The 14,515-nt window shown below is 41.0% G+C and overlaps 1 protein-coding gene across 1 annotated transcript; it reads left to right on the forward strand.

Moving 5' to 3' along the window:
• Nucleotides 1-856: 856 nt before the first annotated feature.
• LOC105052110 (beta-fructofuranosidase, insoluble isoenzyme 1) lies at nt 857-4,682 on the forward strand. The gene is made up of 6 exons (XM_073243669.1): nt 857-1,648; nt 1,775-2,628; nt 2,830-2,992; nt 3,371-3,605; nt 4,123-4,216; nt 4,350-4,682. The coding sequence occupies exons 1-6, from the start codon at nt 1,624-1,626 to the stop codon at nt 4,533-4,535; spliced, it is 1,557 nt and encodes a 518-aa protein (XP_073099770.1). The 5' UTR covers nt 857-1,623; the 3' UTR covers nt 4,536-4,682.
• Nucleotides 4,683-14,515: the final 9,833 nt, after the last annotated feature.

Below are 14,515 nucleotides of genomic sequence, written 5' to 3' on the forward strand. Positions count from 1 at the left end.
ATCCCTGTGCTAGAATCGGATTATCTAAAGGAAAATGCGTGATATCCGAACCAAAAATGGGATAAATAAATCTTCGTTCAAAAACATGAGGAAATACATAATATCCGTACAAAAAATGGGATAAACTCATCCAAATCAATCAGGGAATGCATAATATCCGAACCAAAAGTGGATAACAGCAACCATCCGTCCTAATTTAGAGTCAATTAAGTACGTAGGAGCAATGGATAGCATTTAGTGAAAAGATTTTAAATTCAAAATTTACCGACTCAGAATACTTTTCTAACCCGAGACCCTCCCTCCATCCCTTCTCTCTCTCTCTCTCTCTATATATATATATATAGCATCTGCAGACTATTCTTTCTCTCCATTATCTTCCCCTTCGCACCACTCACCATTATATCTCTTGTCTCTCCCTCTCTGTCCTTCTCTGTATATGCTCCCCAGAGATCAACTTTTTTCCGTCTCTCCTTTCAATTACTAACCCTTCCTTAGATCCTTCTCTTGTTCGATCAGTGTTTGGGCTTTGGAAGTCTTAAATGGGAACCCTAACGAGAGGAGTTTGGACGGCGTTGATGCTGGTGGTGGTTGTCTTCAGTGCAAGGAATGGAATGGTGGATGCTTCTCATGCGGTGTATCCTCACCTCCAGTCCCTGCAAGTTCCCGCTGTTGACTCTTTGTTGAAGACAGGCTATCACTTCCAGCCTCCCAGAAACTGGATGAACGGTGAACCTTGGCTCCCCTTTTCAACATACTACTACTACTTCTTCTCCTTTTGTTTTCCTTTTTCTTCGCCATTTATCTCTCAATACGAATGAAATTTTTTTTTTTTTTTTTTGCTAATTTAAGGTATTTGATGCAGTCCAATTTTTTCCATCTCATCTCTTAACTGTTCTTTTGGATTCCTTAGGATGCCGTTCTTTATTTTCTTTTCTCGTTTGTATGGTCGTTGGATCACCGCGTGGACGCGCATTTTAGTGAGAAATTATCGAACCATGCTAAAATAGGCCGTCTAATCCCGATGACCGGGACGGTCGTAGCTAACGGAGCGGATCCATGCTGTCAAAAAAAAAAACGGAGCGGATCCATATCCTCTTGCTCACGTTATTCCCGCCGGATCTTTTGGGCGGTGGTTGTGGCCCGTAGGCTGTAGCCCCATAAGATTTCCTTGCGTTTGGTGCCTCTCCGGTACTCATTTGACTTTGGAGTGTCCAATACCATTGGAATTTGGCCACCAAGTATTTGATACATATCGGATCAGAGGTTCTTCTTAAATTAAATTTGGTGATAGTTTTAACAACAGCCAAATTAGTTTTCATTTATCAAAAAAAAGAAGAAGAAGAAGAAATGAGCACCATCGTTTGAACTCCTATGTGGACTTCCCACTATACATCCAAAGGCCATTTCTTCACCACTACGTCTACGATATGCTGATCTAATAAAACCATGGAGATAAAAATGGCATTCTCATCAATTTTCTCTATCACTTTCATTGAATAAATTTTTATTGATCTACACTACACACTACTAGTCTAAAAGCAGATATTTATTGCATTTAAGCCAGTTGGATGTTGACATTTTCTGTGTTTTTCTCATGCCTGCTTGTGCCTGTCGGTGAATTCAATGAACGGGACGACAGATCCAAATGGTACGCTACTTACTGATCATTTGCCCTTTATTACTTACCTTACAACCAATTCTAAATATGACTGATGAGTAGATTATAAGGCTTATTAAAAATCTCGAGCGGACGCTAAAATGTAAGCTTCCGCAGGACCCATGTATTATAAGGGAATATACCACCTTTTCTATCAATACAATCCCAAGGGCGCGGTGTGGGGCAACATCGTGTGGGCGCACTCGATCTCCATCGATATGATGAACTGGATCCCGCTCGAGCCCGCCATTTACCCCTCCAAGTCCTTCGACATCAACGGGACCTGGTCCGGCTCGGCCACCATTCTCCCGGGCAGCAAGCCGGTCATCCTCTACACGGGCATCGACGGCGCCGGACGCCAGGTCCAAAACGTTGCGTTCCCCAAGGACTTATCCGACCCGTACCTCCGCGAATGGACCAAGCCCGACTACAACCCCATCATCTTCCCCTGCGGTGTGAACGCCAGCGCCTTCCGCGACCCCACGACGGCCTGGCTCGGGCCCGACGGCATTTGGAGGGTCACCGTCGGAAGCAAGCGTGAGAAACGGGGAATGGCGTACTTGTTTAGAAGCAAGGACTTCGTGCGGTGGACCAAGGCCAAGCACCCGTTGCACTCGTCCAAGGACACCGGGATGTGGGAGTGCCCGGACTTCTTCCCCGTGTCGCCGGAGGGAAGGCTGGGGTTGGACACGTCCGCACGTGGGAAGGGGTTGAAGCATGTGCTCAAGGTCAGCTTGGATTTGACCAGGTTCGAGTATTATACGGTGGGAAAGTATGACTATGCTAAGGATACTTATGTGCCGGATAATACGTCGCCGGATAATAGCACCGGGTTGAGGTTTGATTACGGAAATTTTTATGCCTCCAAGACGTTCTTCGATCCAGTGAAACACCGGAGGATTTTGTGGGGGTGGTCGAACGAATCGGATAGAGCTCAGAATGAAACTATTAAAGGTTGGGCCGGGATTCAGGTGAGTATTGATTGTTTTTAGCTATATTCCTTTTTTTTTTTTATTAATTTTATATGCAATACGAAGTAGGTAATGACATGACGGTTGCTCTCTCTCTCTCTATCTCCATCTCTCTCTCGAATGTTGAGTCAAAGAGACTTTATTCTCAAGTTGTTGTTCTTGTTTTATAATTTGTTCTTTGTTTCGCGTTTCTTGTATTAGACGATTCCGAGGGTTCTTTGGCTTGATAGCAACCAACGGCAAGTTGTGGAATGGCCAATCGAGGAGCTTGAGAGTCTTAGAACGAAGCAAGCTTATATCCACGACAAGCTAGTCAAAAGTGCAAATTATTTTGAAGTAGAAGGAATACAAACTTCACAGGCTAGTAGTCCTTTTCTCATGTTACATTTGACCTACTAATCTATTCTTTTATCTACTGTCATTTATCATTCACCAAGTATATTGTCATATTTGTTTGCCATATTCTTTCTCCAAGTTTGAGCTTCTTTTCCAATATTATTTTTCATGTTATTCGCACGTGCAGTACATTCTGTTTCTTGGATAGCCAAGAACTCGTTTCTCTTTGGTATCCGCTGTTTCCGTCTTTCCAGACAAGTCAAGCCCGCTGTTTGAGAACTTGAATCGGTGATAGACTTGCTATGAAATTTCTAACAATCTACGTATTGTTGGCTATCTTATTTTCCGGTGGGACTTGGAATAGTGTGTGATGGGTTGTTGATCTCTTGTTTTATTCTACAGGCAGACGTAGAGGTAACATTTGACGTGTCAAGCTTGGAAAGAGCCGAGAACTTCGATCCTGCTTGGACTGATCCACAAAAGCTTTGCGGCCTAAAAGACGCAGAAGTCAAAGGCGGAGTTGGGCCCTTCGGGCTCCTGGTTTTGGCTTCTGCAAAGATGGAGGAGAAAACTGCGGTGTTTTTTAGGGTGTTCAAAGCTCAGAATAAGCATGTGGTCCTTATGTGCCAAGATCCCAAAAGGTTTGCCGTCCACCTTTCTTTTTTTTTTTTCCTAGCGAACAGATATATTGACCATAGCTCATCCAAGGAATGGTTAGCAAGAGAGCACAATATTCACTCATTTGATTTTTGCAACGCGTGATCACCACAATGATTCATAATCTGAAAGCATTATTGGTCTCCAATAAATTAATTTGACGTGCTAATTAAAGTGAACCACAATATTAGATTGTCAAGAGTGTGGTGATTGTGATGTGTATAATCAAACCAGCAGGAATCTTCCTACACGCCACCTTATCTTGAATTGTGAGGTGTTTGTATTTGACATGAAAACTAAAAAATCAACTTTGGTGGGTCAGATTTTGGTTGTAGTTGGAGAGTAAGAAAACCATTCTAGCTCAATGATTTTGGCCCAGTTTATAGTGTACAATAAGGAGACACGCAGATAGCTACATCTTTGGTAGAATAATATGTGGTAAATAAGTAATTGCTAATATAATAGTAGTCATGTTATTAATAGTCCTTATCATCCATATAGGTCTTCTTTAGTGCCACGTGTATATGAACCAACATTCGCTGGCTTCGTCGACGTTGACATAGCGAAAACCAAGAGAATCTCTCTAAGGAGTTTGGTATGTCAATCAATCTTCATCTCCTTATACTTTTCTAATCATATGTTCCCCTTTAGAATGGTTCAGTGAAATTGCCGAATGATTTTTTTTTTTTTTTTTCACATTTAATTTTTTGTTGACGGTTGATATGCAGATTGATAATTCTGTGGTCGAGAGCTTTGGTGCTGGAGGCAAGACATGCATTACATCGAGAGTTTATCCTACGTTGGCAATAGGACCCAATGCTCATCTCTTTGTTTTCAACAATGGGTTGGAGGATATAAAAGTTTCGGAGTTGAAAGCATGGGAGATCAGGACGCCTCTTATGAATGGAGACTAGTAGGATCTTTTGTGCGAATGCATAATCTGTTGTCTAATAAATCTCGCAAATCTTTCCACTAATGAAACCTGAGTAGAGCTAGAAAATGACACAGAATCATGTTTCTAAATGGATATCGAATAAAGCATTAATTTTTCTTGAGTGTTCTCCGGAAATGATGCAATGCAGATTATGTTCACCTATGTTCGTGTGTCCTGTTAGATCTGATCCGGACCAAAATGGTTTCAGCTTTGTCCTGTTTTTGGTCATTGTGGTCGTTATATCTTGGGCCTGCTTTTATTTTGTCTCTGCCTGCTTCTTCTTCTCTGTACATTACGACCTCTTCGGGGGTGGGAAGGTTTTGGTAGTCTCTAAGTTTATATAAGTGTGACCGATTTGATTCCTCTCCCTCTTCCGGACTATCTTCAATGTCAGCTAAAGGATTGTTTGATTCACAATTAGAATTGGAATGAGAATTGGAATAGATTGAAATCAGATTTGAAATAGTCAAATTCTCTAAAATATTTGGTTTGTGATTAAAATCAGAATCGAAATCAAAATTTAAATCCTCAAAGAATAATAAAAATTTTGAATTGTTGATAAATTAGACCATCCTCATTTCGTTTCTAAATTAGAATCGAAATAAAACTCCTTTTAACCAAACAGTTGAAGTAGTTGTTGTCTATTCCCATTCTGATTTCAAATTCTAATTTCTTCCAATCGAATATCCTCTAATGTATATTCAAAATCACTCCTATCTTTTCATCATCTTTCCTGTACTCTTAATTTTTCTTTATGAACTCTTATTCCCGTTTAGTCAAAAAAAAATAATAATAAAGGATTTGTTTAATCCACTACGATGGCAAGGTTTAAAGTGAATTTGACAAATGACCAGCGAAGCCTGGTGTGATATTAATGTTGAACTGAGGGGAGAAAAAAAAGATTTGAATGATGCATTCTCTTTTTCTTTTTGGTACAGATAGAACAAATTTTTTTTTTTTTTCCAGTTTTTTCAGTCCAGATCGAATGCTGCTCATTTTGAAGCACATGGACTCTTTTTAAAGTTCCAATGACTTCTTACCAAAAAGGTTCCCATGGCCAGAGACCTGCTTTCCCTTTTTTTTTTTTTTTTTTTTTTTGGTTAACAAGAAACCTTCCCCTTTTTTTTTTTTTTTTTGGTTAACAAGAAACCTGCCTTTTTTTCGAGCATAGAAATGCGCATCATGCTTTACCCAGAGAGAGTGAGACAAACAATTGTGCGAAGCTAAAGTTTTGTTCCCTTAGCTACACCCGCGTTGGAACTCGAGTGCACCTCAGCGTAGCTATACGCCTGGTAGTAGGAAACGCATGCGTACCTTGCTTTTATGAAGTCAAAAGGAGGTAAAAGTGACTTAGCCTAGTTAGGATATGACAAATGTCCACCTTCGACAAATGAGTCACCGACTTCAAGGAATAAAAACCTGACACGCCCAATTTTGATTTTAGATGAATGCGACACTATTAGGTGCTCCTCCTTAATGCTCCTTTCCAACATAGCAAAATTATTTAGAGCCACATAAGTTTCTTATGACAGCTTACCCTTCTCATTTCAATGAAACATTATCGACGCTTGGTGCGGAACATGACAAACTCAACAAACAAAAATATTTTTGCTCCTTTTTCCTTCCAAAAGAAAAGAGCTGGCTTTTCTTTTCATGCAACAAAAAAACAAAACAAAAAGAAAAAAAAAAGGAGAAAAAAAGAAGCACCTTGGCAGAAGGGGAAAAAACATGCGAACGGATCACGAGATGGGAGAACCGCCTTCTTCTAATTGGCACGGTTTGATGTCTCTTGATTCTAACGTGTGAACGGATCTTGACTTCCCGCAGCCACAAATCTCAAAGCACTACAAAATCCATGAATCCATCAGCACAGCACAGCACTAAAAGCTTCTAATACATCAAAATTATCGAAAGAACAGATCTAATTGAGGGGCCAACTTCCAAAGATCAGGTGCAAACTGGTGCATTTGGGCCTTGCCCCTCCTTGCCCTTTGAATAGGATTTTTATGATTTTTTTTTTATTTAATTTAAAATCCTAAAATTTGCTGACGTCTAATCAACTGGTGGTGCCATATTGAGCCTCCATCATTAGGGGCTTCGGCTCTTCAAATATCCTAACCTAGAAATGGGCAAAGTGTGGGGAAGCTTAGTGACCTGCATGATCCCAATAAAAAGGAAAATGGAGGGGACCATGGCACTATTAGAGAACTGCATTGCGAGATGTCCTCTTCAAGGCACTGTATATCTCTCTTTAAGTACCACAAAGCCGGAGACTTGTTCAGCTCACGTAATAGTAAATCTTCACAGCATAACCAGGAAAGGTGACCACAATGCTGGGGTCAACTTGTGATCATCCATGAGGAAGAGCTATACAAAGGAGAGATAAGTGTGGTCCTGTCGAGAATGCACGCATGCCTTGTCCCCAAGCCAAAAAAAAAGAGAGTGAGAGGAACCAAGAAGTGAGCAACCTTTCAAGATGTCACTTTACGAAATGATCATAATGCATCCTCATCTTGGATGACAGAGAGACTACCATTCCTGCACGAAGGAACTCTACATTCAGTAGAGTTGGTATCTAGAAATTCCAGTTCTATATAGCTCCAGAATGTGCCTTGCCATTATAGAGGCATGAGAAAGAACAACCCAGCTTCTCAATTCATGAAATAGTTCAGCATTCTTATGGTGATGAGATTAGAGATTCAATAAGAAATCATCCCCGCTTTTGACTTCTGTTGCCAGTGATTTTACTTGAAAAAATAAAATATTGTTCGTGGGACTCCAAAAGTTGGATTGGGAGGCTGTGGATGTGTTGTGATGACAGTTGCTTTGGCGAATCACACGAGGGGTGCAATCATTTTGAAGGAACAGGAGCAGGAGAGAATCTCTAAAGGACCACGCATCATGATATTCACCAAGAGAGTCGTGCATGGGATCATCTTCCACTTTTGCAAGGAAGCCTAATGGCCTATGCACATCCTCATATATGGTGGTAGGTCTAATGGCCTGTCAGTGCTTTCCAGAACGAACCATAGTCCCTGTAAAGGAAGAAGTCATCAGGTTTTGACCCTAGGTAGCTGCATTATCAAAGATTCATCAGCCTGTCCTCAAATTGTTGCATGAGAATTCATGTGTTTTTTTTTTTTTTTTTTGGCTTTTTATTATTTTCAGTTTTGAATTCTATCCTTATTTTTTATTTTGAATTGAAGAGATCAAGATTACGACGTTTAAGTTTTTAAGTCCCCATCGAGAGAAGCGGCACATTCAGTTCAGCTCGGTTGGTTTCTTATCCTTCCGTTTGTCCTGTTTTACCAATTTAATTTGAAGTTCATCCAGTGGATGGAAATGATCTGGTTTTTACACTTCCAGACAGTATTGAAAGCTTGAATGCATTGAAAACTTGGAAGTTGAATGAGTCTTTTGCTATCTAGAAAAGTTGTTTAGGTTCAGTCTCTTCTGAGGTCTCTTTTTTTTCTCACATGAAATTCAAAAAGTGCTTGGTCGAGGGGGTGGAGGGCTGGAATATAGATATCTCCCACTCCAACCGAACTCTCATTCCAATTCTGAGATGGAATGAAAATGATATAATCTAGTTAAAAATCAATCCCTACTTTTTCTTATGAATTCAAATTTCTATCTGAATTTTGATTCCGATTATGAACCAAATACTTTCGGGAATTTGGCTATTCCGATTTCAATCGTGAACAAAACACTCCTTTACTTCAAAAAAAAGAACATTTTGATGGAAGGCAGTAATCTCATATGCAGCACATCATAGCACTACCCCACCCTAACAGTTCTCCACAGTAGTTTTACCTTTTGATGAAACTTGAAGGATTGAAGACAACCACTTCAAATGGACCACATCATGACACTACCCCACGGTAGTTTTACCTTTTGATGGAACTTGAAGGGTTAAAGACAACGATTTCAAATGGACCACATCATGACACTATCCCTCTGATAAGGTGCCATCTGACATTTTAGGAAATACTTGGTTCGTGACTGGAATCGAAATTGAAATCGAAATGAATTGAAATAGAAATTGGAATGACCAAATCTCTGGAAGAGCTTAGATCATGATCGAAATCATAATCGAAATAAAAATAAAAATTTAAATCCATTGGAGAGAGTAAGGATTGAGTTTTAGATAGATTGAGACGTTCTCATTCCATCCGAAAATCAGAAACGAAATGGAACTTCCTCCAACCAAATAATTGAAATGGGAGTCATTCATTCTGATTTTCATTTCAAACCTTCATTCCTTCCAACCAAGCATCCCTTTCTTATTTCAAGAGTTCAAGCTTTTAATGAAATTTTAAGAGTTGAAAAGAGCAACCTTCAGTGGACCACATCATGGCACCCAAGTTTGCAGATAAGTCATACAGAATATCAACATCAACTGTTCACAATAATGATACCCACTGCACCTAAGGGTCGCACCGCCTGGAACATGTGCAATCAGAACTCAACTTTTGTACTCAGAAAATTCACTGGGCTAATGTCACTTGATCTTATATAGTGGTCTTGTCCCAACTCGCTCAAGATTTGGAATCAGAACACAAAAAAGATTGTACTCTAGAATTTTTTTCTATGAGCCTAAAAACTGACCATTTTCATTGACCACACGACCAGCATCAGTGCTGTGCGTCGGTAATACTCCACAGAGACCACCATATGGACGAACCACAAAGATCATCGTTACAAATGTTGCGGCTGAAATCCGTCCTGAAAATATTAGAGCAAAATGACGTCCAATGGGTCAATGATGGCCGGACTTACAAGAAAAATCTCCATCGAAATTGGCTCCGACGAACATCCTCCGATGCTCATATCAGATTTTACGCAGCAAGAGAAAAAGATCGAGCATTTATGAAAGAGAGAGAAGATGTACCTAGAGAGTTCTCGTTTACCTCTTTATGTAGGTGAGGTGGGAGCTTTGGGGAGAGAGAGAGAAAAGTCGTAAAGAATCTTTTTACCCCTCATCGTATTTTTGAGCATGTCTGTCCCTTTCGACTTTCTGAGTTAGTGAGTAACGTCAGCAAACGGAGATCCATCCCTATTTATGTCATGAGTTGACAGTTTGGGACTTTAAGAAAGACGTGATTTTTTCTGTCCGAGATCACATCCATTTTTAAATGAAATGATATGACCAGATCGCAGTGAGACTACTTGGGGTCATATCATGGCAAGACACTCCTCCAATAGTCTAACTTGATAGTTGTCTGAGGACTTCACATCGAAGTTATCGAGTGCACCGATCGAACCGAGCATCGGGAGAAAAGTGGCCTCCAAATAACTTGCATCTTCGGTATGGCCGATGTGCCACCTCCTAACATATGCTTTCTACTTTTTGGCCCGAGCTGGAATCAGACCAGAGAGTACGAACCAACGTGCTTCTGTGAAGACAGATTTTTTTTTTTTTTTGATTGTGCTGCTTGGATGGGATGAAAGGGAATGGAACAAGAGGGGAAGAGTCATTGCATGCGTCGAGTTCAAGTAACTTCAAGGCAAATCCCGAAGCATAAGCATGGTGGATAGCGCACATTTAGGAGTCGATGGGACAAAGGGTAGTGCGGAGCTTTTTCCACCATAAACCTTCCGATGCATGTAGCATAGAGGTAATAAAGATGCTGAGGTACTCCATGCTGAGGGGAGATCCCATGGTATTGAGCGGGTAGCTTCAGCGCCATCCACAGGTGACTTCGGCAATGGTGGTCATGAAGACGGGGGGGGGACTTTAGGGTCTCTCGTGGGAGGCTTCGGTGCTGTCAAAGATCGGACCTGCTTGCAGGTGCTCATACGTACAAAAGAAGCACGGCCACTCATAGGAGTCTGCATGTAGACAGTCTCGATGTTGTTCGAGGTCAGATGCACAAGGACCTCCTTTCTTTTCCCATGTAATTGCTTTTGTTGTAGCTTGACTTCTATAATCAAGCAATTATTAATAAAATAAAAATTCCTTACTTTATCTGTATTCATTGCTTCAGTTTTTTTGTATGCCATTGCTACTTGAATTTAGTGCTTAGGCTTCATATTCAGGGGTATGCAAGGACTTCCGTAAGTTAGCTTTAGCTTTGGATTCGGAGGTCCTTGTAGGTTATCTCCTATTTCTTCGTCTAAATCTTGTCGATGGTCTTTGAGCAACTTCGAATCTTATTGAAGTTGGTCTTCTTCACCTTGGATCTAATCAAGCTGATCTTGGATCTTGTCGACAGTTTTACTTGTTTCACCTTGGATCTTGTCAAGGTGACATTGGATCCTATCGAAGATTTTTGTCGGTGCACCTCAGATCTTGTCAAGATGACCTCGAATCGAGGATTTTTACTGGTGCACCTAAAATCTTGTCAGGGTGACCTCAGATTTCATTGAGGACTTTTGCTGTTAGGATGGCCTCGGATCTTATCGAAGATTTTTGTCGGTGCATCTCAGATCTTGTCGGGGTGACCTCGAATCTCATCAAAGATTTTTTTCGATGCACCTCAGATCTCATTGGGGTGATCTTGGAACTTGTCGGGTGATCTCGGATCTCATCAAGGATTTTTGCTGTCAGGATGATCTTGGATTTTGTTGAAAATTTTTGTCGGTGCACCTCAAATCTTATCAGGGTGACCTCGGATCTTGTTAAAGACTTTTGCCGGTGCACCTCGGATCTTGTCAGAATGATCTCGAATTTCATCGAGGGTTTTTGCCGATGCACCTTAAATCTTGTCAGGATGACCTCAGATCTCATCGAGGATTTTTGCTGGTACACCTCGAATCTTATCGAGGTGACCTCGGATCTCGTCAAGAAGTTTTGCTGATGCACCTCGGATCTTATCGGGATGACCTCGAATCTCAACGAAGATTTTTGCTGGTGCACCTCGGATCTTGTCGGTGTGACCTCGGATCCCATCGAGAATTTTTGCTGGTGACCTCAGATCTTGTCGAGGTGATCTCGGATCTTATCGAAGAATTTTTTACGAATGCACCTCAGATCTCATCGGGATGACCTCGAATCTCGTTAGGGTGACCTCGGATCTCGTCGAGAATTTTTGCTGGTGCACCTCGGATCATATCGGGGTGACCTCAGATCTCATCGGAGATTTTTGCCGGTGCACTTCAGATCTTGTCGGGGTGACCTCGGATCTCGTCGAGAGTTTTTGTCGGTGCACCTCAAATATTGTCGACCTCGGATCTTATCGGGATGATCTCGAATCTCATCAATGATTTTTGCCGGTGCACCTCGGATCTTGTCAGGGTGACCTCGGATCTCATCGAGGGTTTTTACCGATGCACCTCGAATTTTGTCGAAGTGACCACGGATCTTGTCGAAGATATTTGTCGGTGTACCTCGGATCTTGTCGGGGTGACCTCAGATCTCATTGCGGATTTTTGCTAGTGTACCTCAGATCTTGTCAGGGTGGCCTCGGATCTCGTCAAGAATTTTTGCCGGTACACCTTGGATCTCATCGAGGTGACCTTGGATCTCATCGAGGATTTTTATCGGTGCATCTCAGATCTCATCGGGTGACCTCAGATCTCATCAAGGATTTTTGCCGGTGCACCTCGAATCTTATCAGGGTGACCTCAGATCTCGTCGAAGATTTTTGCCGATGCACCTCGAATCTTGTCGGGGTGACTTTGGATCTCGTTGAGAGTTTTTTCTGGGTGCTCAAGGACCTGTTGTCCTACAAGAAAAAAATAAAATAGTGGAAGCGGCTAGAATGCCTATTACCATGGAAGTTGGGAGTTCTGTTTGAGAGCTCCTAAGTTTTGCTTGGCTCCCCATTGTTTATCTTGGCTTGGGCTTGAGCTTTGCCTCAGTTTGGACTTATTTTTTTTTTTAAATCGACCTGATTCTGGACTTCGAATCAGTCTAGATCTAACTTCGAATAGCCTGGATATGACTTCGGATTGGCCTGGATCCGACTTCGGATTGGCCTGGTCCCGACCTCGGATTGGATTGGTCTAATTCTGGACTTCGAATCGATCTGGATCTGACTTCAAGTCAACCTAATTTGGCTTTGGATCGGATTGATCTGATTGTGGGCTTCGGATTGATCTGGATCTGACTGTGGATCGACCTGATTCGGCTTTGGATCAAATTGATCTAATTCTGGGCTTCAGATCGATCTGGATTTGACTTCGAATCGGTCTGATTTTGGACTTCAGTTTTAGGCTTGATTTTGATTTGACTTCAGCTTTGATTTTGACTTCGACTTTAGCCTTGATTACGGCCTCGATCTTGATTTTGACTTCGATCTTGATTTTAACTTCGACCTCAATCTTGATTTGGGTGCTCACAAGCCCGTAGTTTTTTCCAAAAACAAGAAAATAAAGTAAAAAATGAGGGCTTAAGAACTTCTTATCAAAAAATTTTATATAAATCTTATGAAGCTTGCTTTCTCTTCCGATCCGAATTGCATGCCCCCTATTTCTTGAACTCAATTGGGAGTGCTTAGGAGGATGTTAACCGATCCATTTGATTTGTGCCTGCAACCGATTCATTTGACCTATGACCGCAGTTGAGTTCGGCACCGATCATAAATTCATAGATCGTCTAAGTGATATTCTTTAAAAAGCCTTCCCTATCTCCATACATATTTCTACTTTCTCTTTTTCCATTGGCCTCTGATAGATCTTTTCTCTTTTTCTCTTTCTCTCTTTTCTTTTAATGCATATTTGAAAAGAGGAGAAGCCATGGAAAGAGAAAGAGGAACCCTAGAGTGGAAGGTGGCTTCTTTCGAAGACTGAATGTTCGATCAATTTTATCTTTGAAGACTTGATGCTGTTGAAGTGGTGCGACGGAGTTTCTTTGATAAAACGATCACTCTTTCCCATGAATAAGCTTGTATCCTTTCGACTTAAATTATTTGTCCCTTGTTCTTAAGCCTAACCATCCTTTCGACTTAAATTATTTATCCCTCGTTCTTAAGCCTAACCAGGAGAGCTCGAAGGGGGGCGCCTCTTGTTTAATGAGGCAGAGTTTGATAGTTGCAAAGAGTGGACCATCTTGTTTCTTCCAAAAGCCGGCAGAGAATGTTGTGAGGCCATCTTTGATGGCTAACACAGAGCATGATTTCTAACCAGAGCTTCTGCCAGCGAGTGTGCCTTAGATTAGAATGCCTCAAGGACGTTCTTTGCAATTGCATGACAATGGATTGTGCACTTTTCTCAAAAATGGACAAAAAGCTTCTTCTCTAGCACCAATCTATTGCAGTTAAAATCCATTCTGGATCGGGATGCTGAAGCAAGACGATGTTCGATGGATCAACAACAGTCGGACCTATAAGAAAAGCTCCCATCGGAGTTGGCTCCAACGAAAATCCTCCGACACTCAAATCAGATTTTCCACAACAGAAGAAAAAGAACAAACATTTTTGAAAAAGAGAGAAGACGTACCTAAAAGATCCCCAATTGTATTTTTAAACATATATAAGTGAGATGGAAGCTTTGGAGAGAGAGAAAAGATCGTAAAGAATCTTTTTAGCCCCAATTGTATTTTTAAACATATCTACCCTTTTTGACATCTGTCCTTTTTGACTTCTGAGTTGATGAGTAATGTCACATACGAAGGTTATCCCTATTAATGTCATGAGTTAACAATTTAAAACTTTGAAAGAAACATGATTTTCGCCGTCCGCAACCATACTTATTTTTAAATAAAATGATGTAATCAGATTGCAGCAAAACTACTGAGATCATATCATGACAAAATACTCCCATGATAATCTGACTCGATAGTTGTTTGAAGACTTCGTATCAAAATTTTTGAATACACCGATTAAAAAAAAAAATTTCAAATGACCTACATCTTCGATATGGCCGATGTGCCACCCCCCAAAAACAAACTTTAAAGTTGAGAACAGCGGTTAAAAGAAGCTGCACCCAAACCTCTCCTCGCTTTGAAGGACCCAGCCATTAACAGTTTTTTTTTTTTTTATTACACGGGATGTTGTGCCACCCTTTATTTTGGCATTT

Source organism: Elaeis guineensis, chromosome 9 (genome assembly GCF_000442705.2).
Source record: "Elaeis guineensis isolate ETL-2024a chromosome 9, EG11, whole genome shotgun sequence".
Lineage (NCBI taxonomy): Eukaryota > Viridiplantae > Streptophyta > Magnoliopsida > Arecales > Arecaceae > Elaeis > Elaeis guineensis.